This window comes from Penicillium longicatenatum (assembly GCF_028827895.1).
Source record: "Penicillium longicatenatum strain IBT 33135 chromosome Unknown contig_1_segment0_segment0, whole genome shotgun sequence".
NCBI lineage: Eukaryota > Fungi > Ascomycota > Eurotiomycetes > Eurotiales > Aspergillaceae > Penicillium > Penicillium longicatenatum.
Genome location: NW_026643119.1, coordinates 612338 through 638164, shown reverse-complemented (window position 1 = coordinate 638164; position 25827 = coordinate 612338). Strand labels below are relative to the sequence as shown.

Genomic DNA, 25827 nt, shown 5'->3' with positions numbered 1-25827 from the left:
CGTCATTGGGTACTCCACCGTGGGGGCCTAAGAGTGAACCAACATTGATCTGCGCCGCGCCTATCAGCATGACCACGGCTAATTACTCTACTGGGCAGCTTATCAGTCTTATCTTGTCATATCTTGGGTGCCCCGACTTTCGGTGGGCCTCCGTGGGTCCCAAGAACACCCACACGATTAGAGATGTTGTGCCTACGACAGGACGAAGAGCACAGCTTGTGCCTGTTTACTCGATCCGGTTGCGGCCCGGTTACATGTTTTCTTTTCCCCCCACATGGGAAAACCCTCTCCTGATGTCAGGGAGAAATCTAATGTGATCGTCCCCCCAATCCTTTTCCAAAGAGGACCGGAGCTGAGAGCCGGGGAAGTGGCGAGGAATCAAACCAATCCCATTCATCCCAAGAACGAAGCGATATTAACCGGCGCGGAATGTAAAATAATCCGCGCGTGCGCCCCCGCACATGAGGGGACGATTTGGGACTTTTGACTTCCTCTTTTTTTTATTGTTCCTTTTTCTTCTCTCCAGTCAGAGAGCAAGATGAAAAAGAGTTGAAACGACGTTACTCGATGATCGGTATTACCGATTGGATACGATTGGATACCGGGTTCGGGTAATGTAGGAAGGGCTTGGGCTCCGGTGAGTCTGCCGTTGCGCGGTCGGGGGATTTATATCCAGAGCCTCGTTCGACCAAGCGGATTCTGTCCGACGCCAAATTGTCTCCGTTGTCGAAGCCCCGTAGAACATTTTCTTATCTCTCTCGGACGCAACCTGTTATCTCCGTGACCGCAACCGAGGTTTGAAATTTCCCGCTGCAGTGTCAAAAAAGGAATTGAGCATACTACAGTCTATTTGATATCACATTCAGATCATCAATCCTTCATATAAAATCCAATTGATTCAAAATTCCCGTTTGATTTCCCCAAATGTTTACACGCATTTCTCAAATCCGTCTTGTAGGTCGCATTTGGATCGGCTTGGACCAAGTCTCCACCCGCCGTGTTGTACCCACTTTTGGAACTACATCTGGACTTGTCTCCGGTTCTGTCTACTGTCGACGGTAACCATTTTCCATGGGTTACAGGTACAAATCTTGGAAGCTTTGGGAGGGCCGCGTGCCCAGATCCCAGTACCTGCATGTTTAATTTGATTATTCGCCATCTTATTTGCCCCCCAGGTCTCCATTCAGACGGATCTGTCGGACTCGGCCCGATACATTCGAGACTCTTGTCGGTCCCGTACTTCCCATTCGGCGAGGTGCAGAGAGGAGAAGAAGAAGGGGAGGGGAAGAGAAGCTACGCCCCTCCCCATATAACAACGGGGCCGTGCGGAGTCAATCATTTGTATATCTCATACGGTTATTCGTGGAAATTCCCGGATGAATTAGATATGCACATCAAGGGCCTAGAAGGGGCATTGTCAGATCGTTACAAGTGACAAAAGACAAGAACGGGAGTGGCGTTCAAAGGCGCATGAATCATGTAGTCGAGGGAAGCGCCGTAAATCGGTAATGATCATATAGGTCTAATTTTCTATACATACCTGGTCACAGTTAGTGCAGGTACTTAATGTATTCTGAACCCGTAGATTTGGTTCCTCTGGAGTTGGGGGCTTGTAACGGTATTACTCTTACCCAGTACCAACTGCCACTTCTCGTTCCCCAACTTCAAACCACCAGCACATATCATATTCCCACTTTCTCGTTTTCCTCTTCTTCTCTTCTTGGCTCTCAATTCCCTTCTTTTCTTTTCCCTCTCTCTCCTCTCAACGTCTCTCTTCCCCCCCTTCCTTCCCACCCCGCTGTTATAGCCCTTTCCCTCCCAATTCACCACCGTTTCCGGGGCATGAGCGTCTGGAGGGTCTAGCCCCCCCCTTCCTCCCTCCACGACTGCAATACATTTATATAAGAGTTTCAAAAATCGGAAAAGAGGTGTGGGTGGTGGTCCGCGCTCCCATACATAACGCTCGGTGCACCGGATCTCGTTGTAACTGACGTTGGTACCCCGGTCGAGTCGCTGACTGAGACAATCCAATCGCACTCGATCGCGATCTTTCTCCCCCCCCCCCCCCCCCCCGGCAAGGGTCTCTCCATTCCTGTGATCCTGGGGCAGATTTGAATTTAAACTGTTTTTTAAACACTTCTTGAAACCTTTTGAAATCCCTCTTTTCCCTTGCTTCCCATTTTTCTTCCCCGGCATTTAGCCATGGAGGGAATGCACCATGGTGGTCATGGAGGCCGACCGCTTCAATCCGTGGCATTCCCGGATATGGATTCCCATATGATGTCGGACGACTTCTCCTTTGGCTCCCCCTTCAGTCCTACGAGTTCCGCTGCCCAGGACGGCATGCTCAATGACCCCATTTTTCCTGAGTGGAGGAGTGGTGCCCCGCGCGGTGGCGACAACCCCGACGAATTGCAGCGGCAAGACCCCTTGGCCGCTCAGATTTGGCGGCTTTACACCAAGACCAAAGCCAACCTGCCGAACCAGGAACGTATGGAAAATTTGACCTGGCGGATGATGGCTATGAGTTTAAAACGCAAGGAACGAGAACAACTTCGGTAGGTTTTACCCTCTTTCAGATGATGGATCTGGTGATCCAGTCAGTACCGGGCGGCATAGCTCACTTTCTTGGCCCTGCAGGTCGTCGCAAGCCAATCAACAGACCACCAGTCCTACCCCGAGCGGGATCGCGCAGTTGCATTTGTCCGACCAGGCGTCGACAGATAACTCGAACTCCAGCATGAACATCGATTCCACTCCGGATGCTATGAACTTGGATGACTTCATTGTCCCCTTTGACTCCCCCGTTGATTACTCGTCCCACGCTCCTATAGACCGTCAATTTACCGCGACACCCACCGCTTCCATCCCGATCAAATCGCGCAAGGACCAACCGGTCGACGCATCCGTCGCAGCGTCATTCCCACACCCTCCCCAGGAGCAGCGCAAGAACAGCGAGTTCGGGTACGTACCACGTCGGGTTCGTAAGACTAGTGTGGATGAACGCCAGTTCTTCGCTGGACTGGCGGTGCCGACGCGCAAACGCCCAGCCGATGCATCCCCGCAGGTGCCTCCCGTATCGAACGCCATGCTAGCGCAACATTCTGAATTGTCGGCTGCTGGACTGCCGGATTACTCCCTCGATCACTCACCAGCCGGTTTTGCCATGCCGACCAACGGGATGGGTCCTCGGCGTCATCACCATCAGCATACAGCTTCGTCTGGCCTTCCATATGGGCTAGACACCTTTGGTGTGGGTGACGAAAGCACAGTCAGCTCCGCAGGCCCTTACCAGCAACACTTCACATTTTCTCCTTCCGATTCCCCTATGACTGCTGGCAACCCATTCTCCAGCTTGTATGCACAGACCCCACTAGCGACGTCTCTCAACTCCACTGAGTTCTTTTCTCCGCCACCATCCGGATACCAGTCTGCTGTTTCAACGCCTCAGCCGATCTATGAAGGCGAACAGTCTATTTTCTTCTCTGATGCACCGTCGGCAGATTCTCATAACCAGCGCCGCATTCCCACATATCTGCAGCAACGGTCCTCCAACCTGTCTGCGTCGCTGCAGCCTCGCCAGATGTATAACGGTAACAACGGGGATTACCAGTCGCCTGTCAATGGCCCTCCCACGACCATGGGTTTCTCTGTTCCGCAGCAGCATGTTGACCCCAACCAAGTGCTGGGCCACGAATATTCCTCGACCGCACCCAACAACAGCATGTTCACATTCGGTGGGGATTCAGATAATGAGGACGATGATGGCCAGTCATATGAGCGTGGAGGTATTGCAATGCCCCATGACTTCTCATCCATGGATGAGACTGGCGATATGAATGCCGGTCTGAACTGGGATACAGGATTCCCAGGCTCTGTTCAGTCATTACCAGGATTCGCTGGCCAACATCGCAAGCATGTCACCATTGGCTCTACTGACATGATGGATGGTCCATCTGAGTGGCATCATGCAGGCCTCGGTCGCGGGCATGGCTCTGCAGCCTCCGTCAGCGAGGTCCGTAATCGCGAGCAAGACCCTCGCCGTCAAAAGATTCCGCGCACGGCCTCGACTCCCAATGCTCCTGGGCTGTTGCGCCAGAGCATGAATGGCGCTGCTAGCGGTCCGCCAACGAATCACCCATCTCCTAATACCCCACCTGAGTCTGGCCTCAGCAGCGCCGTTCCTTCTCGGCCAGCCAGTCCCGGCGGGTCTAAGAACGGTGACCCTAATGCAGGACCAACTACCTGTACGAACTGTTTCACCCAGACTACTCCACTATGGCGTCGCAATCCTGAGGGCCAGCCCTTGTGCAATGCCTGTGGTCTGTTTCTGAAACTCCATGGTGTGGTTAGACCCCTGTCGCTCAAGACCGACATCATCAAAAAGCGGAACCGTAGCAGTGCCAACAGCTTAGCTGTTGGTACTTCTCGCTCATCCAAGAAGTCTTCTCGGAAGAACTCTATTGTACACGCACCCTCTAGCGCCGTTGCTTCCCGCGCGCCAAGCAACAACGCTTCAGAATCGCCACCTGCGATCATGGGATCAAGCCTTTCCGGGAAATCTGGCGTCGTCCCCATTGCCGCCGCACCGCCTAAGCCCGGTCCTCCAGCTGGAGTTTCTCAGGCCCGTGCCGGTGTGCAGGTAGCTCCCAGAAGGCAGCGTCGCCTTGAAAAGGCACCTACTGGATCCGAGCCAGATACGGATGACAGTCCCAAGGCTACTGCGCCTTCTCGATCTAAGGTGGTGCCATTGGCTCCGGCCATGCATCCTGCAGCTGCCAACCCCGCCAATCACAGTATCGCTGGCGGACAAGGTGCAAGCCAAGAATGGGAGTGGCTGACAATGAGTCTTTAAGTCCTTGCTACCTCTGTTATACGATCTTCTTTCTACCTTTCTCTCTTCCATCGATGGCTCGGTATGACAGAGCTGGCCACCCTCCCTTTAATCTCGTCCATATACACGACCCGACTAATGTTATGCTGGTGGTTCCTTGTGGCTTTGTGATTGTCTATTTACTTTTTTACGCCTTTCCCAAATTTTTCGTTACGTCACGTGTGCTTGATGATCTGTGTGATTTGATTGATACAATCGCGTCTGTCCGGTACCCAAGTTGCTTTTTTTTTTTTTTGTGTTGTTTTTATGTGCAACTTGAGACCGGGCAGAAGTGCGCATCTCTCTGATTTTTTGATTTTTTGTTCTTTTCCTTTTCTTTTATTCTTCGCATTCTTCGCACTGCTGAGCAGGCCCTGATGGGGATTATATTTCATAGACCGAATTTGACTACGATTGATATGAGTATGTTTCTGCATCTGTAGTCTTGTCTTTTATTGCCAGATACCATGACATTCATCCATGGATTACATCTCTATTCATTAATTCTTTGTTCATGGATAAAATGAGGTCAGACTGTGGAGGCGAGAACACGTCATGTCGACGATATCTCAAAGGGTGATTATTATGTCTACTTATAGATTACCTTTCCAGACACACTTAACGATTTCAATTGCCCAAAATTTCAATATTCAGCCCACTATCCTGAACCTTGGAAATCTACGGCATAATGTCGGGCTCCGCAGTACGCTCGCTCTATATTTATTGCCCAGGCCCAATGAAAACTAACATTCACATCAGGGCGAATTCGCCAGCACAGACGGTACAAACCTTAATTGTCTGACACGATTTCACCTCATAATTCTCACACTTCGTCAGGTCCTACCGAGCCCCTCGACACAAGTATAAGTCGGTCAGACACATACGCCTCCCGCGCGACTCAGACCGCCAGCAACATGCAAGCGACAATTGCCCATCACTTTGAACCAGGTATAAAAGTCACTCATATATGCGATACATGGTTGATTCCCAAGGCTGCTCGGTGTTATCAAGCAACCTTACCACAGTTGAGACACCAGATGCAAATATATATAATATGCGTATACATACAAACTAATCTTCTTCTCTTCTGTAGGTGATACTCGAGCCACCTCCCGTCGTCTATCTGATACACCCGACTCGGTGCGAAGTTCGTTTCAAAACGAATTGGATGAGGATAGGGAACCGGGTGGGAAGTCGAAGTCTTTCATGCAAACGGTGCAGGAATATGTGGCTAAGGCTTTAGGGGGTGGGTCGCGGGGTGAGTTTGGGTTTAGTTGGTTGGAATCATAGTACTTCGTTAACTTTAATCCAGGTGCGAACTAGTCTTCTTAAATTTGCTTGACTACGTGAGCAAGCGTGAAACTAGGTTCCACTTTTTGCTTAGATAGAAAAACTTTTTTGAACAAGTCATTTTCGACGAGCGGTTTAATAATGACTATACATGGTCTTCTGGATCATAACCCTTGTATCAATAGTTGGACACTCCTTTTGACCGGTTAATCCCTGTCACCGATGTAGAGGAAACTTGTATAGAAGTGCTTTTAATTTGGATCCAGTGTAAAAGCAAACGCCAAAATCGGGTTATTTGAACGCCACGGAAGACTGACGCGTAAGTTGGAATCTTCGAATCGAACTAATGCAGGTCCATCTTTCCCCGATATAATGTCACTAAAACAGTTAGAGGTAATGGAATTTAGAACGAGCTAATCAAGGCAGACTTCAGCTTCTACATTACCATAGCAGGCTGTTCTATATATAGGGTTCCCTATTGATTAAGCCGTTATGGTCTTTAAGCACAGTTTCGAATATCACTTTGAGTTGGGGTCATATACTGACGGAAATCAATAGTATAGTTGCTTTGTCTTGTTCTATACCTACTAATCTCACGAATGCATCAAATGATAGATAGTAGACCCCTTATTTAAGAAACTCTAGGGAACGGAGAAGCCCGTTGTCTAAAAATATGGTCTGATTTCTATCACTCTAAACACCCCAGCGAATGAACAGTCCCTCATGACAACAACACCCAACCCTCCCCATATCTATACCACTCGACATGGCGCATGCTTATCATTGTATTCCCGCGCACTCAACAAACCGCCCATATGAACAAGGATAGACAGCGTAACGAGAATATGCCAGAGAGTGTGCGAGTGGCCCCAAATATCGAATCGACCAGGATATAGTGACTCCGGGAATCGTGTCTACCACAATTTAGCAAGAATATAGAGAGGCCGAGTTAGAAAATTCAATTCACCTGGAAAAAGTAACATCCGACCAGCAATAGCGCACCCTCAAGCAGGTAATACGGAACCCCAACTCGAAGAAGATACCCAGGCCCCCAAAGATAGCCGGCATGGCTAATCGGCGCAAAAGCAAATAGCCCTGTCGCGATACAGCTAGCCAGACGCATAGATCGCCATTCCGGACCTCGGAACCAAGGCGAGAGGAGGACGAATCCTGTTCCGGCGCTGCTTGCGATGATCTGTAGAACAAGGATGTTAAGATGAAGATAACCCCCGAGTAAACGTTCACGATACATGCCGAGCTGCATGAAAACGGAAAGCTTACAAGAGACCAATAGAAATTCTTCAACGTGGGCTCACAGTAGAACCCAAAATGCAGCCCGCTGACGAAATTCCCGAGGATCAGCGCTAGGATTCCTCCGTGGTCGCACTGCAGTCCGTGGTGTGCGACGCGCGCGGAATGGTTGAGAGCAGTGTGATACAGTGCGGAGGTTAATAGACAAAGAATCGCGGCGCATAATTGGATTGTTAGTACAATGTTGTTCAGGCGATGCTGTTCTTGCTGTCATGCTTCCGGATCGGGCCGGATGATAGTGTTCATGAGCAGGAGCAGACAGAGACCTGGGATCAGGTGGGAATAGATATTGGCTGTTTCATTGTGGATGTAGAGCCAGCTGGAAAGTGATTTGCGCCAGGATTGGCTTTCTGGTCTATAGCCTGTGAGGATGAATGGATTCGCGTCGAACCAAGTTGGGACGTTGGACAGAGACAGGAGGGCGCGTTTTGGGGGGATCATAGAGTTTAAGGCTTCAATGTTAACAGGAATGAGGGGAGTAATTAAGACTATGGGTAAAAATGAAGGTTGGTATCGGTATGAGTATGGGTAGGGATGTTGGAGGTGGAGGTCGTTATAGCTTTAGTGGGGGTATGGGGGCGATCGCGCTCCAGCGGCTCCAGGCCCTGGGTCTAGACGATCCATGCCATCGCTTTTCACGCGATACGATTGTACACCCACATAGCTAGAGCAAGGTTTACATAAAGATACTGGACAGTCATCAATTCGTTAGCTTCTTTTGGCTATAAGGAGCTTGCAAAATTCGAGACCGAAATGCGCAGTCATAACCAGTGTATTAACCTCAATATGGCTATCCATGGTATATAAACTTGCATATTGACGTGAACATAACGTTAATTTACTCGGTGCGTGTATCAATTTTCATTCCTCGTAGATTTATGTCACATTCCTGGTCAACTCCACTCATTGTCGCAATTCTCAATCAAGAAATATACTTCGATTTCCGATTGTGGTAACTCGACACCTGAGGCCGTTATCGGTATCACGTGGGTCTCCCCATACTAAAAAAAAATCGCGGAAACTTTGTGAAGCAGCAAATCACCAAACACCGCAATCATGGGTTCCAGCGCCAAAAGAAAGAAGGAGAGGCAGCAAGACTTCCAGGTAAGAGCCTGAACCTCGCTTTGTGTAACAACCAACCCATTGACACCTCGCAGAAACCCAAACTCAAGGTCGGCAAGGCCAGAGCCAAACCGGATAACTTCACCGATACCAGCTTCCGATCTAAAGGTATGCAAAGTACCTCTCCTTGAACAAGAATGTCCAATTAACGTACGAACCAGCGATCGTCCTCACCCAACAATCCCTCCAACTTACGGCTCCCACCTCCAATGCCGTATTCTCTCACCATCTTTCTCTCCTCACCTCCAAATCCGACAGCCAACGCCGCGACTCACTTGCTCATTTAACCTCTTCAATCGCCTCCCGACCCGTCAACTCACCACTCCCTCAACCTGTCAGCGTCATGCTCCCTTCTCTACTCCCACTCCTCCTCGACGGAAGCAACAACGTCCGCACCCAGCTGCTCAAACTCCTGCGCACACTCCCCTCTTCCGATGTAGAGGACCACGTCGTGCAACTACTCCCCTATGTCCGCGCAGGCATGACCCATCTTGCAGCCGACATCCGTGTCTCATCTGTGGAGGTGCTATCATGGCTCGTCGAGGCCGCAGGTGAGCAGGTCGTTTCCTGCGCAGGCGGGTGGATCAAGACGCTGAATTGCTTCCTGTCTGTGCTTGGATGGCATACTGAGGAATCGGCGCGGTGGTCGTCTAGTCGGGCCTCCTTTGGCAAGTCCGGCAGTCAGGGACGGCCGATGGTGAAGGTGTTAGGTGCGTTGGCCGAGTTTTTGGAGGCTGGTGTTGGGGAGCCGGGGACCGTGAATGTTGAACAGCAGATCGACGAGAATGTTGATTCCGCTTGGCCTTTTCCGTTGTGTCAAACGGGTCATCATATGATTTCGGATTCTTCGACTCCGTACACTTATTTGAATCTCTTTGGACAGCCCCGCGATGCGGAGGGCGAGATGTATGAGACGAGGGAGGATCGATTCCGTGTTTTTGCGACCCGCTTTTTGCCCGCTATTGATCGAGGTTTGAAGAGTGCGAGGGAGGAGGGTGGTGAGTTGGGTCGGGCTTCTTCTGGCGTGTCTAAGGTGCTTAAGGGAGCTCTGTCGTATGGACCCGGAGCGTGAGCATGTTATTGTGTTCATCATTATTTCCAAGGTCAACGTTCCTTGTTGCTTCTGGGTTCTCACTGACGGACCACTGAAATGCGAGTCTAGCCAGCTACCTACCATTGAGTCAACACGCGGTAGAAGATCCGCCGCGACAAGCAGCAATATCTACAAGATGCAAGTTCCGGACAAGCCAGCCTACTTGCACTGTGGAATCTCTTCACAACTAGACCCATGATCAGCGAAGAGACAAATCATCCAGTATCCGTTGGGATATATGACCACACGCAAAACGGATGATCAAAAATCTAGTCTCCAGGGTGGACGAGCACCACAGGAGCCCTCTATCAATGTAAATAGATTAACAAGTATATACACATTGAACCACCGTCAGATATCGGTGCATTAAACCACCAAATGTAATCTAGACAACCTTCTCAGACTCAAATCCCCCCTTTACTTCTCATATGCACATTCTCACCACTGCTACTATGCGTCTCCACGCCCATAACGACACCAGTACCCTCCTCGTAAACCTCATCGGGCAAAACCGCCTTCTCAATCTTGCCTTCCACAGCAGGAAACCACCATGAAAGCCCTAAATAAACGCCACCAGTCGCAGCGAAACCCAACAACCACCCAAACTGATACGGATGCACTCCAACACCAACCTCAATGGAGGGATTAACCGCATTCATCAAACCCGGCAAATTAGGCGCAACGCCAACCAAGAACGCAACAATAGCCCTCCAGTTAAACCCCCAGACTTCCTTCCCAAATCCATGGAATTCATACCGATAAGTCGGATTCCACGGCTGATACAGCGCAAGCGAATCATACATCTGCCGCCTAACAACCCAATAATCAAACAGCATAATGGCCGCAATGGGCCCAAGGAAAATCGCATAGGCAGACATGAAATTCAAGAAGTTCTCCGCGGACTCGAGAATCTTCCAGGGGACAAGTGCCCAGGAGAGAAACGCACAGAGGATTTGGCCGCGGCGGATATTCATGAATTGGGGCGCTAACGCTGTGAAGTCGTTTGCGGCTGATAGCGAGTTTGCAGATATGTTCACGCCTAGCCCGGCTAGGGCGAAGGAGAATGCGGCGAAGAATCGGCAGGATCGGTTGCTCCAGTGGCTTATTAGGACTAATGGATCCCAAGGAATGGCGGATAGGTTGTAGTGGGCTTGACCGGCGGACGAGGCTGCGATTCCGATAAAGGAGATAAAGGTGAAGATTATTGGGAGCATGGGGATGTACAGGGCTTGCCAGCGTGGACTGACACGGGAGTAGCGGGAGAAATCAGACTGAAAATCACGTTAGTATCTACATTTGCTGTCTCGTACCCATGGGACGTGATAAGATGTATACATCCCATCTTGAGAGGGTTGAAACTCACCTGGTTCACACTCAAAGTAGCATAATTTCCCAACACAGAAGTCATATTCGCCAAAAACAACCAACTATACTTACTCCCGCTCACAGACGCAGTTTGATTTGAAAAGATAGTACCGCCCCCCTTCTCGGCCACAAAAGCCCAAATCAGAATCGCGATCCAGGCAATTGGCACAAGAATCGATTTGACAGAAAACAACCACCGCAACTTGTTCGGGTGTAGACACAAGAAGGGAAATTGCACAACCCAGAAGATAAAGTATGCTACCATTCCATTGGTAGTTATGCCTTGATCAACCGGAATCCCATTGTGCATGGTCAGGTAGCTGGGCCAAATGGCGCCTAGCATCACGCGCACCGCGTTTCCGCCATTGATATTCTGGATAGCAAACCAGAACACAGCGAGAATCACCCGCGAGATGATTGGGATGTAGGAGCCCCAGAAACCCCAGCTCGCGCGGGCGATTACCGGGAAGGGGATGTGGTATCTTGCGCCGACTGTGCCATTTCCTGCTATGACGAAGGAGATGATGAAGAAGGAGATTGCGACGATTGTGAGGGCTTCTTTGTAGGTCAGGCCGACTGCTATGATGCTGCTGGCAAATTCCCAGGTTGCGGCGTTAAAAGCGTCGGAGATCCAGTATGCTAAGCATTGAGGTAAGCTTGGATGTATGAAGTGGGGAGAGGTCAGGTGAGGTAGATTACCGATTATACTCGCTACGCCCCATTTGCGTCCTAGTAAAGGGATAGGATCGAGATCACGATTTGTCCATCGGGCATTGCCTGCTGCGAAGGCTGATTCTGCCTGTGAAACCCTCAATCGGGGTCTTGAGAAGCGCATCTCTATAGAAGTGGAGCAGCGCGGATCGGGTCCACGGAAAAGTGTATCGCAGGAAGAAGATGCAGATGGAAGCGCTCGATGAACCACAGTTGGAATGTCAAATTGGAAATCAAAACAAGGGATTATTTAAAGTCACACAATCCACCTTTCCCCGCAGATAAATACAGCACATCTCAATCTCAATGACGCCGTGATAAGCATGATAAGCCTGATAAGAGCAACGAATAGGATCATGCAGCACATGCGCAATAGTCCCTTCCATGATTGCCGATCTAATCAATGAATCTCCGTAGATTGCATCGCTTCGCATCGTATTTAAGGTTCAAGTTTCATGCTCACTCTTCGCCCGGGAGCCGTACATCTTCCCACCCACGCCCATCTCCAACACTACTCTCATACCGGCCAATTCCCTTCCACTCCTCGACGTCCATCCACCCAATCTGCTGCACGTCCCCAAATCCGCCAATCCAATAAACGGCCGTCACGACCATCCGCGCCCAGAAACTCGAATGTGGAGACCCCGCTGCACCGGGTAGCCATACCCTAGCATCAGGATGCGTATCAAGGAAACATTCTTCCAGCTCGGCCGCACCTGAACCCTCAAGCTCAGACAGTTCTAGCGTATCCAGATACCCGAAGAGCGTGACGCGAGGCAGCGCGGCAGCACTAAGTGGTAATCCAGGATAAACGGGCCCAGCCTGGTCAAGGTGATCCCACCAGTCCAACTCGAGAGAGAAGTTCTTGGAGTCGGCGCCGATGTTCTTGAATGTGGTCGCAACACGGAGCGCTAGAATGGTGGGATCACCGTTGTCACTGTTGCTAAGGCTGTCTGGGAGAGCGGTGTTGCAGTCTGAGACGTATTCGCGGAGTCCTATGGGTAGTCCGGCGACATCTTGAGGAGAGCGGGAGGATGGTGGCGGTGGGTTAGGGAATATGGTTGAGATTACGCCTGAGGATGACTTTGCCAGGAGGCGGCGGGCCATCAGGGTTGATGTGAACCAGCTTGGGCGGGTGAATGTTCCTGCGTCTATTTCTCCCGCGGGGTTGAGGGTGGGTGCTTCATCCTGGAGTATGGCTTGGTTTACAGGGATGGCGGATGCTTGCGTGAGGGGGACGGTGAAGAGGGCTAACAGCCCGAGGATGCGTGCGACCATAGTGAGCTTGGTGTAATTACTAGATCTGAAACTTGAAACGGCAAGTTGGAGAGGGTTAGTTCGTAAGTCGAGGTCACAGAGGGGAGTGCGGAGAAACCGGATCGGCGGAGTTCAGTGTCGCCTGATCTTATCTGATCGCACTCGTAGGAGTCCCACTTCATCCACATTCAAGACTGCTCAAGTGGATCAAGAGATGAATTACAAGCTTTATATAATGAGATAGCCCTTAAAAAGGGGGAATACTGAAAGTAAATAAAATAGATGTTCCTGTATGGATTAAGTAGATATTTTTTTCCGGCAGCCGATCAAAGAATTCAACCTCGTATATACCTTCACTCTCGCACTCCGGCCTTAGGATAGCCCGTGGTTTAAGAGTAAAAGTGGTTTAAGAGTAAACCGTTGGAAAAGATCCATCGACCTAGAGCTAAGCCCATATTAGCGTCGTATGATGCTCGTGTTCTACAGAACCGTCGGGTAATTTCGGAGCCGACTTCGGCCTCCGCCAAGACTCTACGGTGAACACATACGAGGAAAAAATCTCATCAAGAACTGTACGATTGGCTATCCGTAGATGCGATACTTTCCAAGCCGGACGCCTCAACTCTCCCAATATCCCATGGCGCCATCGCAGTGGGAAGGAAGACGTAGTACAGGACCCGGCCTCGACTCCTCCCCAAGAAACACAGGAGTTAATGTAAATAGATAAATAAGAGAAAACCGTCCCATGCCCACCACACTCCATGCGTAACAAAAAAAAGAATCAAAGAGAAAGACGAGATGACGTGGGGAAACCAACGTCCATCGTACACTGAAACAACTAGTTTCTCACAGAGGACGACCGATTTGCCCAGGAGGAGTGGGTGGGAAGGGGTATGTACAGCCCGGGGATCGGTCGCCTCGGAGGGGGAATAATCATTCAGGACATAGAAATGACAGGGCTTTTTCGAGCTTTTTGTAGACCTCATATAACAAGGAAAAAGTGAAATCCGAGCCGATCAGTTCAGGTAGTTTGCGCGTATGCTCGGGTTCAACGCGACTTTGCGCGCTTCACTGCCGCAGCAGGCCCGTTTCATGCCAGCCGGGCCGGAGAGTGAGGATCCATCCCCGACCATAAATGAACTGGCTAGGTGTCCATCGGGTAGGACCGAGGAGTGACCTGAGCCCGCGTCGATCAGATGGCGAACATGATTCTGGAGAAGCATATCGTCAGATCCGGTACGACCGCGTTTGCGGCACTGCCGCCGTTCAGGCGTAGCACCAGACAGTTCACACAGGCTTTGAGCAGCTTCGCTCAGGCTGGTGTCCAGCGAGTAACTGGAGAGATCTGGAGCAGAGCCAGAGGCACCCGGATAAGAATCAGGAGAGCTGTTGTAAAGATCCACTAGGGAGCTTTCGTCAATGGGAGAAGCAATAGCCAGGGTCTTGCGATTCTCCTTCAGAGAGTTGTTAGTGCACCGCATAGTAGCCTTGACTGCCAGCCGAGCTGGAGCGGGTGCTCCCGCTCCAGATGCATTCGACGAGACGGACGAAGACCGCGAAGAACGAGAGGACAAGGTCGACACGTCGGACACCATCGAGTCCGGAGACGAAGCCGATGATGTCGACCGAGCCAGAGAGGATCTCCGGACCACAGCCGGGTATCCATCGTACGAGTGAGTCCGAGGGTAGAACGAGAGAGGCGGGCGCTGATCGAGTGTCGAGCGCGCCAAACCCAAGTTCTGTACCTGAGACATCGCAGTACCGATGGAGGGGCGGCGGGGGCATGCAGCATTACTCGCAGCAGGAGTGAGAGCTACATGCGACTGAGGAGTCATCTGGGGTGTCGGGAGCATAACAGGACGCGGGAGCGTCGGCATAGGCAAACCAGTATAGTCGATCCGCGGAGTAGGCTCCAACGTCCGAGGCGGATTCCGGCAAGTAGGCATCTGTTCGCGTGGGGGCGTATGGAGGTACTCATTACCGGGCACACTGCGTGGGGACGGGGAGTCCGACAAAGCCCCCAAATCCATACCGCCCATAGCTGAGACCGGGGTCATCGGCTGCTCCGGCTCGATCGTCTCTAACTCGGGGGTCAACCGTGGGAGGACGGTACGCCAGCACTGGCCCTCACTAGCGGGAGGACCACCAGCACCGGGAGTCAGCTTGAGAACAAGGTCAGTCCAGCGCTGGAACATAGCCTCAGAGATATGCAAACGCCAACCGACCGCCTGCAGAAACATCAACTCATTCTGATTGATTTCCAGCGTGTTCAGGCCCGAGATCTTGCTCCAGGCCCGGGCAGAGTAGTTACGGTCTTGCAAATACTTCGAGGCCAAGATCAGCGCCGCCAAAAACATACGACGACCGCACTGCATGGCCCGCATCATCGACTGATCACGGGGCTGTTCCTTTGTGAAGTCATGGGCAGGCACATGCGGCTTAATCTTAATTAGATAGTAAAGTGCCACCTGCAAAGTGCTGTAGCTAGTACGCGAGCGACGGAGCGTTTCTTGGATAAACGTCCGCAAGGGAAGAACCCCTTTTGAACCGGTCGCGGCATCACTGCGGGATGCTGCGGCCGACAACGGCCAGATGTTCTCAACAATCTGGGATGCCGTATCTTTTGGTTTGGTCTTAGCCGGGGGTGGACTAAGTAAAGAAGGAGTGTTATGTATGACTCACCGACGAGGTTATCGACAAAATTCACTTTTCGCTCGGACTGGCGGAGCAGGCAGGGTGGCGGACGAGCGCCGGGACCACTGGTCGCGACACTGTTAGTGCGCCGAGGGTGCATACGCAACTCGGGTGGCACGGCGGCATCTTTAGTAGGAACGACCTTTCCAAAGGCACGAGAGCCTCCCGAAGTTCTCCCCAACTGAGCCTCATCATTTTCCCAAATCACATCGACCGGGTTTGTGGTGGTGGAAGAGACGGAACTCTGGGCATCAAGCGAGAAGACGGATGAGGAGGAAGAAGAGGCGGAGGTGGAGATCGAAGAGGCGTAAGGGTGAGCGTGAGGTTTTGAGCTAGGGTTTGATAGCAAACCCAAGACGTCCATCCCCGACATATCCGGCGGTGCGCAAGGATTCATGGAGACTGCGGGCAGTCTGGAGTTCAGGTACACCGGAGGGAAGAAGGATGATCCGATTTTTCAATATAGACCGTTAAGCAGGGAACCGGGAACGAAGGCCGAGGAGACAAGAGCCGTCTTTTGGAAGGGAAGGCGACGGCAAAGCCTAAAAGTGTAGAAGCGCCAGAGTTGATGGGCGGAAGTAATAAGAGATTATATCCAACGGAAAAGAGTCACCGTTGGAGAGAAAGAGTCACGTAGAATAAAGTGGCAAAACCAAAAAAAAAAAGGACAAGATGACACGAATATAGTCACGATCTAACCAGTGTTGAGGCTGAATGATATACCCCAAAGATTATAAGCTGAAGTCGAAATCTAGACGGAGACGAAACCAGCGGAGAAGATATCGGTAGCAGCAACACGGTCGATCGGGACGGAGGACGCAGTATACATTTTGAACGAAACAGATCAGAAAGGAAAAGGAAGGCACCCAACTAAACCATGAACAGGCACGGAGTGGTTCAAGGCAGTCGTGGCGACTAGGCAGTAGAGAGTGGTTGGGGGCGGGATAGGAAGAGTCAGGTACGGAGGGAGTCTCGGGATTCGGAGAGGAGAGAGAGAGAGAGTGGAGAGCAGATGACAAAGTGGCGGGGGAAAAGGAAAGGAGTCAGAGAGAGAGTTGGGGGGAAAAGAGATTTTAGGCTCTCACAAAGTACTATGACTCCTAAAGGGGGGGGAAGAGAAAAGATCGAGTGTGACTAAGAGGTTTGTGGCGAGAGTATTCGGGTGGCGTGAAGGAGAAAAGAGGCGCACGCAACGTGAGTCACTATGCCTAAGTCAACTACGGTGTTCTATTCTATATCGCCACTGATCGAACCATGCACCTGATACAATATCTAATATCGATTCTAACACCGTCATGCAAATTGTACAGTCTAAAGTCCTCCCCGGTGCTCGGCTTGAGTCATAAAAAGACCTTGCCACGCTGTTCTCGCCGTTCCCCCCTAGCCAATAATATCATCCCAAATGGCTGGGTCACCCCCACTTGCTTCCCGATTAGCCTCGTTTTCATTGGCGCCATCTCCGATCGGCATTGCTCCTTGGGGAAACCTGCAGTCTGGGGAGCCCAAAGGTTGATGGGCTTATGCCTAATTATTCAAATCCGCAGACATACGGGCAAAGTACAACGACTGGTCCATATCTCTATTATTAGCGGTGTTATGCCGAAGATAAAATCCAAATGCAAGAGAAACCAAAAATCCCTGCAGGTCATGCACTGCCGTCATCATGGCGGAGTCTGTGGCCCGGGGTCTCGGTGGCTATACCGGGCGCTTATTCATTGAATCATGTCCATATTTAGTGGGATCCACCTGCGTACATCGTATTGGGTTCTCGGACGCCCCATTCTTGGACTATCTTGACGTCGAAATCAAAAGAATACTCATGATAGTACTGGGATTTATGTTTTGACAACAGTATTATTTCATGATAAACCATCACTGAGACTGGTGATACTGGTAGATAAGTGATCGTCCTACGGGCAAAGATATGGTCCCGAACACCCGAGCCCTGGTCGGCTATCCAGATAACCTATCAGGGAAACCACATGACCTCCCTTGACTCATACCCCTTACCATGGATTCTATCATCATCAACTTCCATCTACAAGCTCTGGATGGAAGCACTCCCGCACAAACTAACCTCCTCAGAGCCCTCGGTGAGCAACTCCACCTCTGTTGCCTGGGTCAGCTGCCTAGATATATCGGATATGTTCCCTATGCAAAGTACACACATAGAAAGCTTGGACCACAATGTACTCGTATTATAATGAAACAAACCTAACTCGCACCACCCCTCCATGTCATCCAATCCACATACGTCCTCCGCGACCGATGGCTGTTCATGTGTCCACTCCGGAACCCATAGTCTGACTGGCCCTGCACCGCCTTGATTACCTGCTGCTTCCAACCCCACGCTCTACAAAGCTAATCACCGGCATATTACGAAGTAAAGAAACTCGGGAGTAGATTGGCTGACATTCCAAGGATAACGACGTATTTGCCCAAGTAGGAACAAAGGGAAATGGACATCATGTGACGTCTTTGTGGAGAGGTCAACGCACGCGGTTGCCCGATTACCATGATCTGCACCTTCGTTCTTGGGAAGGCAAGCATGATCTTCTGGAGTCGCTCTGCGTGTAACGCTATTGCATCATGCCGGGCGTTTAGTTTGTTGAGGCGAGTTTGAGTTTGTGGTCCATTTGACTTAGAGCGCTCTGTAGACCTCGAAAATCAAAATCTTAACCAAATGTGGTTCTGGAATCAATCACTGCCGAGCTCGAACTTGTTTTATTGCTCTCCAGCTTAAGGTTGCGTCCCTTTTCAATAAAAATTTGCATGGCTCTAAGCCAAGTTGGATATAGTGCAGTTCAGCCTGGCCAAATATATTGTGAGTATGATACACATCACATGACGGACTGGGGACATAAGTTACTTGAAAAACTATGACGAGCTCAGCTCATAAGAGCCTTTGTCCTGGCATACATAGTGCCACGCAGGAGACTCATCCTAACTTTTCATGAAGCTGTTGGATGTTTGCATTATGCGGAATATCTAACCATCTATTCGAATTTGGTACATTCTACATACCGGCTATCACCGCTTGCTAGATTATTGGTGTCTACGGGGCTGACAAGAAACAATCGGATGCCTAAATAAATATGTACGATACTGTAAATATATTTTTGACTCGTAGAGAAGCTCCTAGCGCCAGCAGTGTTGCAGCCGTGGGGGGCGGGGCAACATCGCCCGATTGCTACGCTCCTAATCTCATAATTTTAGTTCCAGGGCAAAGTCAAAGGGTTTCAATATCGGATGTCTCAGTATGTCAGGCCTAGAGATCATCGGTAGGACTCCGCGGTGATCTCTCTTCTTGATGCGCAGATCAAGATCTACGATAGTGCCCGGCATGACATCAAGGAATCTGCAACGTTCGAAGTCGTTCGACTCCGGCTTCCAGTCCTTCTCTATACCCTTGAATAATGTAAAGAGAAAATCGAAGTCAGGCAAGATGCATTTCCTTGAGAGGTCTGTGAGGCTTTGGAAAGCACCCTAGACGGTTGTGACGCAAAAGCATCAATTTGAGAGCCTCCTTCGAGAGGATCATTCCTAACGAAAATGATGCCCTACGACTCAAATCACTGCCAATCGTCTCCAGAAACTACAATCCGTCGCTTCGCTAGGCCGAGTAACGAAGGAGAGGCCACTTAGTTTTTCTTTTTCTTTTTCTTCTTCTTTTTTTTTTTTTTTTTGGCGCGGTGGAGTTACGGAGTAGAAAATGTGTTTACACTGGAATAATGATGATATGACCAGTCCATCACTTTCTTTGCCCAGGTACCAACTCCCTTTCCGATATCTTCCAAATAATAATTTATCTAATCCTTAAGACCTTGAGTCGAACTTGGCTCAGGGTCAAGTAAACAGGTCGTCATGCCCTTCGCACTAAGTGAGAATAATAACTAGGCTCCAAGCACCTGGTGTGGGCTTGGCCTGTTCGACTTATAGCTGGACATAAGTTCCATAGCTTTGCGACATGAAGATATAGTAAAGAGCTTGAGTCACCCAGGTAATGAACCTTGGAATTACATACTGATCTGGAAGCACTATAATCTTGCTCCAAGGTTGCCGGAAGAAAGCGTCAGGTATCAAGACATCCAGTAGTCAAATTCGGGCCATGTCGAGAATTGCCTCAAGAACCTGCTGCTAGGGTTTCTACCTTGCTCAAATCGTGACAAAACACCAGTCAAGAGCCTTTGAAAGATCAATGCTTGATCTCAGATCTCGCTCAGGAGAGGGGTAGTGGTGTGTATACACCGAATATCCTCCAAAAGACTTGCTCCGAGGGGGTCCTCCATGCCCATGTTTAAACAGAAGCTGCTCAATTGAAATACAATCGAAAGCCCCCAAATGACTACAGATAAACTTCCAAAGTCAGAACAAGAAATGCAAGTGCAAAGAAACTTCCTTCGATCGGGTATATATGAAATCCAAGCCAAGGCCCATGTACAAGAAAAGCTAATAACTAAAAAAAAACCCGAGAAACAGACACCAGCCCTCACAGATAATCAATCTTTGAAAGCACCATATCACCGCGAAGAACGAGTTCCCCTGGCACCAGGCCCCCCGCTCGCATGCGAAGCATCATGCACAACACAAAGCAAATATTTGCGATCCGGTACAACGACAATCTCATGCTTCCGCGTGCGCATACGCAAAAGCTTTACCTCCTCATCTTCCTCGCGATCTGTATTCTCGTCTCGATCCTCCTCGCGCGGTGTGCGAGATCCGTTCCCGTAATTAGATTCACCGTCTAGAGCTGGTGTAGAGGTAGAGGGGGGGAGAACATCCGAGGACTGAGGGGTAGGGTTTGAGAGCGAGACGCCCAATGCGGAGGCGCTTGAGACGAAGGCGAAGATGTGCGCGGCTAGGGCCTCTGCTTGCGAGACTTGGGGTATTTGTGCTGGGACGGGAGCGGGGTCTGTGTCGGAGGGGGGTGTGGTTTGTTCGCTGGTTGTAGGTGCTGGACGTGAGGTGGGTTCTTGGGGGGCGAGCTGGCCGGTTCTTTGGATGATTGAGCCGTCTTTGCGGGAGAGGATCAGGGTCGATTGTACCCCTGGGCGGGAGGTGAGGTGGGAGAGCAATGCAGTGACGTGCTGGGGCACCTGCTGTGTGCGCTATTTAGTGTTAGTTGGCTGTTTACTCTCCGTAGGGTTTTAGAACAACTTACTGGTGGGTTGGCCATTGCTGGTTCCAATCTGCGGGGAAGTCGGGATGTGAAAGGAGGTGAGTTTTTTTGGAGGTGATTAAGGTGACGCGGCAATTCTCATGGCTCAGATCTCAGATTTACTTGTCATCTGCAGCCTGCTAGCAAGATCAATGTCTTTGTGGTGGATTAATCTCCACTCGAAACTTGTTCTGCTGTCGAGGAAGCTCTGAGCAGGACCAAAACAGAGATGACTAAGCGCATCACATGGCTGAGACTGCCCTACGATTTACAATATTATATAGTCAAGGGTAGTGTTGAGAAGGTCAAAATTCACTCAATTATAGAGAATAGGTGAGACTTGAATAGATACAAGCATTGGGTATGAAGCATAGAAGAGAGAAGTTGGTATCGTCGAAAATAAATAGAACCAAACATGGAAAAGTATATCAAGGAAAGACAATGATCGTCACGGCTTGGAAAAGAAGGATCATGGTGAGTCGTCAAAAAGATAAGTCTTGCAAGTAGAAACAGAAGCGTCAAGACAAAAATGTAAGCAAGGGTTAATCAAGATAAATATGTATATCATCAACGATTTCGGGCCATGGAGCGAGCTCCACTGAAACTCGACTTGTCAGACAACCAGCCGGACTCAATATCCTCAAGCATGTTGTCCAGCTGGCGAGTATTTGCCCGGGCATCACGGACAGACCCAGGTGTCTCGAACCCACTGAGATCACTGCTCCGCGAAGAGCTCATCCAACTATCAGGACGAGATGCGAACCGTCTTTCTTGGTAAGGATTTCCGAGACCTCCGGAGGGGAAAGCAGGAGGCATGGCAGATTCGTGCAGGTCCAGATTTGGTTTGACTCCAGCATTGAGGGCTGCCATGAGAGCCGCTTGAAGAACCTGGTTTTGACGTTCGAGATTGGCGATCCGGTCCTCCAGATAAGGATCGTGGGATGGCGCCGGTGCACGATGGGCACTCTGCGAGTGACGGGACCGGGAAGTGGCCTGAGAATATTGTGATTGAGGAGACATAGAGGGCTCGTAGCTATGACTGTTGCTATGACCCTGTGGTGTCAAAGGTCTCATTGAGTGTTGATAACGTGGCCGGCTGTGGGTAGGTCTGGCGTCAAGCGTCTCATAGCCGCGTCGCATTGGATGGGCGCGTGATTTGTGCTGCTCAGAGACGCGGTGTGAACGGTTCTTACCGCCACGAGGACCGAAGCCCTCATCATCAGAAGATGGGAGTGGTGATTCGGCTCGGCTAGGTTGCTCATTTGATTCAGGAATGCTCTCACGAGGGAGGCTGCTTCGAGAACTGTTGCTGCGTGAGAGCATCAAGCTTTGGTGATGGTGAGAAGGACCCATCGTATCCATACTTCGCGAGGTCACGGGCCTAGGTTCAACGGGCGCATTATAGTTGCGGTGAGCTGATCGCTCTGCAGCTCGCTGCGCGGGCGGATCCAATGGGAGAGCCGCGGAGGGGGGAGGAGAGGGAAGACCGAAAGGAAGGTTGTTTCGGTCAACACGGGAATTAATCTGAAGACCTTTTAGCGCAGATTTTCTGGCATGGGACTTTGTAGGTACCGATTGCCCCAACAAAGGAGAATCAGCCAAAGGCTGATCACAGGCAGGTTGCTCGTCACTGCCGTCCGAAGGACTTTCAGGAAGGTCTCGCATGGGTGGAACATGGACACTTAAAGAGCGCCGTCTTGGAGTGTGCTGCTCCGGTGATGCCGACTTAGAACTCTCTGGAGTTGTTTCTGGTGACTTGACATGCTCCAATACCTCTTCAGCGCGGTGACCAAGCGTAGTAGCGGCGCGGACTTCTGACTCGCGAGGTTCCTCAGCGATAGGAGATGGCTGGGAGTGCTGCATTTCGGATAGTTTGGAGCCCGATCGAACTGTTCGCACCGGGGTTCTTGGGTCCGTAGGAGGGGCAAGTGTATTAGCTTTAGGGATCGATGGCAAGGGCCTCGTTGGTGCTGGAAGAGGGAACGCCTGAAGGGTTCCCATGGCTAGTGAAGGAGGACGTGGCTTTCTCTGACCCTGAGCCTGAGCAGAAACGGCCCGAGGCTTTTTGACGATTACAGGGGAGTCAGTGGGAACAGCTGCACCCAGAGCGCCAGAACACACTGGATCTTCTGTACCCTTTGCAGTTTTTGTTGCGTGTACTTTTGTCGACTGTCGTGGCTTTTCTGGCACTGCTTCTGTCTCGACTGCCTGAGATTTGGCTTGCGGTGGAGGTGGCGGAGCCGTTTTGGTAGTAGTATGGAATCGAGGCGCCGATGAAATTCGCAAAGCGTTTTTGCTGGACATGCGTGGAGGTGCAACATCGGGGAAAAGCTTCAATGAGGGTGGCGAAGGGTTGCCAGATGGATTAGGAGGAGGATGGTCTGGTACTTGAGGCTGCTCTGCGATTTGGTCTTGCTTTGGCTCACTCTGAACAGGCTCCGAGGAATTGATGGCCTGTACCCCTGTGGATTGATTGCCGGTCGATAAAGATACGGGCCGAGGGTTTCGGTCTGTACCTCCTGTGCCCATACTGAGAGCGCTTGGCGGCCATGGCGGATCACAATTTCTTGATCCACTTCCTTCCGTCTCGGTCATGGAAATTGATGATGGCATCGGTTGATCAATGCTTCGTAGACAAGCTTCCGAAGAGGCCCTTGGGAGCGGCAGTGTAGATGTTTGTTGGGAACCAAGGACCTGGTCATTGCGAGGCGCAGGCGTGCCAGAATTGGTTTGCTGATAGGGTGGCGGGGACGCATCATCAAACTCCGAGAGTGAAACAGCGGCATCGAGCATGGAGCCAAAGTCATCCAAATCCAAAGAGGCCAAGCGACGTCTGGGGTCTAGTGACCCGGTATTGCTCTCTGTCCTGGTCAGCCATGGCCGACCAATAGCTTCAACGTCCTGCTTCTTCGATCTGGAAAAAGTCCGCTCCAGGCTGCTCTTCGGTCGATCTAGGCTAGTTTTCGATCGATCCATACTATTCTTTGGTCGATCAAGAGCACTTTTGGGTTTGGAAGGAGACATGAGATAGCCCTCTCGGTGTAAAGCCTCGATTTGTCTTTGATTCTCGTCGGCCTTAGATCTCGGTGCTGATTCTTTGGGTTCTTTCTTCTGGCGAGCAAACTGCAACAATCGCCGGTGGAAAGGCTTGATCTCCTCTTTAGTCAATTCAATGGTCGGCTCCTTCGGTTCCGGGGATAGGACGGCGGGAAGCGCCGTTGTGGAATCGGGAGAGCCAATTGGCGGTATACTTGGGGCTGGCATATTCTGGGTTTGAAAAAAGCGCACTAGATCTGACAAGCTTTCGTTGCGGGGCGCTCTCTCGACCCCTCCTGCCGAGCGGGCTTGAGGTCGTGGGCCACTTCCCCCGCGAGGTCGGGTCAAGTCCGGGGAGCTAGTCACTGTAGACGGCATACTTGAATGCCTGCGCTTGGAGCGAGGATCGGGCCGACAAGTCGGAACGATAGGACTGGGTGCAACTGCACTTTCATATACAACATGCATACGGGCATCAATTGACCAGCTTTGAAATCCGACGGGTCACGAGAGTCATAAGGGGTTCTGCAGAGGAGCTGGTGTCACAAGACCGCTTTCCGAGTCAGAAGATACTCGAGACCTTCCCGGAGAGACGGGCTTACCTATTCGAGAGAAATTGAAAAGGAGGTGGTGGCTGGGGAATGATATATAGGCGACAGTGCATAGAAAAATGACAGGTACTATGTACAAAAAGCCACACCGATCTATACGATGATTGGAAGGGTGGCGTTTGGAATCAATAAGAACGAAGAAAATGCATTGGAGCAAGACCAGGCGAAACGAGGCAACCGGATGGGAGGAGCCGGGGGTTTAATAGCACGCCCTTTTAAATAGAGTTGAGCTGTCTTCTCCTTTAGAGGAGGGGGTGTCCCAGGAATCGACGATCAAGATGCATGAATAGATTGGGCCCGCTCTCGGAAAGCGGATAGCCTGTAAAAAGGCCACAGTCGAAGCTAAAATCATTAGTCCCTCGAAAGGGGAACCATGATATCTGGTGCAACCGTACGGGTGGGTCGACAATATGACACAGCAGCTAGCGGGATTGACAAACTATTCTTTTCTCGCCTGGACCTATCACTAGTTCCCGAGGGTTGATTGGGGCTGCATCGAGGAACGCCGCAGCACAATCCCTCTGTTGCGCGTTGTGCGACCATTACCGCATGGCTCTGGGGAACACAGGAACCTCTTGGGTTTGCAGGTCGTCCCCATGCCCTTGTGGGAATGCACACGTAAGGGGCGCCTGACCCAGCTTCGTGAACTAGTCCCTCTCTATTTTCAATTTCTTGAAAGTGCAAAGTATAACCGACGTCAGGATGTGAGGTATCAGCTTTCCGGGTGTTCGCACCGCGCAGATCATGTTCAGGGATCCCCGGGACGGGTAGAGACAGACGATCGCAAAGATACACAGGCTGGACGAGAAAAGTCCCTTTCCATTCTGGCTTTGTTCGTCTTAGTGTTGTTGCATAGATAAGTGGGTGAAGTGGATGATGAAGTGGATCCTGGGCGAGTTGTGTTGAGGGGAAAGGAAGGTTTGCTCATATGCAAACTATCGCTTTTCCCCGATCCACCGCCCTTGCAGCTTTTTCTGATCTACCACATCGTACCCTTCCTTAATTTATTTAATATATACAGCAGTATTACCTTGATTCTCTAGACTACCTGGAGGATGCTTTTTTGATTTGTATTTGTGGAAAGATGTCGCATGGCATTGCGCAACCCCAGCTGCAAAACAAAACATTGGCAACACGAAGCAAAGAAAAAGCATCAAAAAAGGAATATTCAATATAGCAACGCCACAAGTTCTCAGAAAGAAGGAAAGAAAGAATCACTTTGGAGTAAGATAACCTGGAGCCTGGTATAAGAACAAGGAAACAAACTTCTCGTGCAAGACACAATCGATGTGTCAATCGTCGGTCT

The 25827-nt window shown here is 50.6% G+C and overlaps 8 protein-coding genes across 8 annotated transcripts; 2 read left to right on the top strand and 6 right to left on the bottom strand.

Annotated features, from left to right (window-relative positions):
- Nucleotides 1–2202: 2202 nt before the first annotated feature.
- N7484_001022 (Nitrogen regulatory protein nrfA) lies at nt 2203–4855 on the top strand (the record flags this gene model as incomplete). Its single annotated transcript, XM_057111442.1, has 2 exons — nt 2203–2558; nt 2641–4855. The coding sequence occupies 2 exons, from the start codon at nt 2203–2205 to the stop codon at nt 4853–4855; spliced, it is 2571 nt and encodes an 856-aa protein (XP_056976179.1).
- A 2060-nt stretch (nt 4856–6915) lies between these two features.
- On the bottom strand, nt 6916–7415 carry N7484_001021 (uncharacterized protein; the record flags this gene model as incomplete). The annotated part of the gene is made up of 2 exons (XM_057111441.1): nt 6916–7077; nt 7131–7415. The coding sequence occupies 2 exons, from the start codon at nt 7413–7415 to the stop codon at nt 6916–6918; spliced, it is 447 nt and encodes a 148-aa protein (XP_056976178.1).
- Nucleotides 7416–8530: 1115 nt separating this feature from the next.
- N7484_001020 (IPI1/TEX10 family protein) lies at nt 8531–9668 on the top strand (the record flags this gene model as incomplete). Its single annotated transcript, XM_057111440.1, has 3 exons — nt 8531–8578; nt 8632–8704; nt 8758–9668. The coding sequence occupies 3 exons, from the start codon at nt 8531–8533 to the stop codon at nt 9666–9668; spliced, it is 1032 nt and encodes a 343-aa protein (XP_056976177.1).
- Nucleotides 9669–10093: 425 nt separating this feature from the next.
- N7484_001019 (nucleobase cation symporter-1 family protein) lies at nt 10094–11889 on the bottom strand (the record flags this gene model as incomplete). The annotated part of the gene is made up of 2 exons (XM_057111439.1): nt 10094–10960; nt 11053–11889. The coding sequence occupies 2 exons, from the start codon at nt 11887–11889 to the stop codon at nt 10094–10096; spliced, it is 1704 nt and encodes a 567-aa protein (XP_056976176.1).
- A 335-nt stretch (nt 11890–12224) lies between these two features.
- N7484_001018 (uncharacterized protein) lies at nt 12225–13043 on the bottom strand (the record flags this gene model as incomplete). Its single annotated transcript, XM_057111438.1, has 1 exon — nt 12225–13043. The coding sequence occupies one exon, from the start codon at nt 13041–13043 to the stop codon at nt 12225–12227; it is 819 nt and encodes a 272-aa protein (XP_056976175.1).
- A 995-nt stretch (nt 13044–14038) lies between these two features.
- On the bottom strand, nt 14039–16113 carry N7484_001017 (putative G1/S-specific cyclin Pcl5; the record flags this gene model as incomplete). Its single annotated transcript, XM_057111437.1, has 2 exons — nt 14039–15642; nt 15705–16113. 2 exons carry the CDS (start codon nt 16111–16113, stop codon nt 14039–14041), a joined length of 2013 nt encoding a protein of 670 aa, XP_056976174.1.
- Nucleotides 16114–20236: 4123 nt separating this feature from the next.
- Nucleotides 20237–20892, bottom strand: N7484_001016 (uncharacterized protein; the record flags this gene model as incomplete). Its single annotated transcript, XM_057111436.1, has 2 exons — nt 20237–20815; nt 20878–20892. 2 exons carry the CDS (start codon nt 20890–20892, stop codon nt 20237–20239), a joined length of 594 nt encoding a protein of 197 aa, XP_056976173.1.
- A 549-nt stretch (nt 20893–21441) lies between these two features.
- N7484_001015 (uncharacterized protein) lies at nt 21442–24288 on the bottom strand (the record flags this gene model as incomplete). The annotated part of the gene is made up of 1 exon (XM_057111435.1): nt 21442–24288. One exon carries the CDS (start codon nt 24286–24288, stop codon nt 21442–21444), a length of 2847 nt encoding a protein of 948 aa, XP_056976172.1.
- Between the last annotated feature and the right edge of the window lie 1539 nt (nt 24289–25827).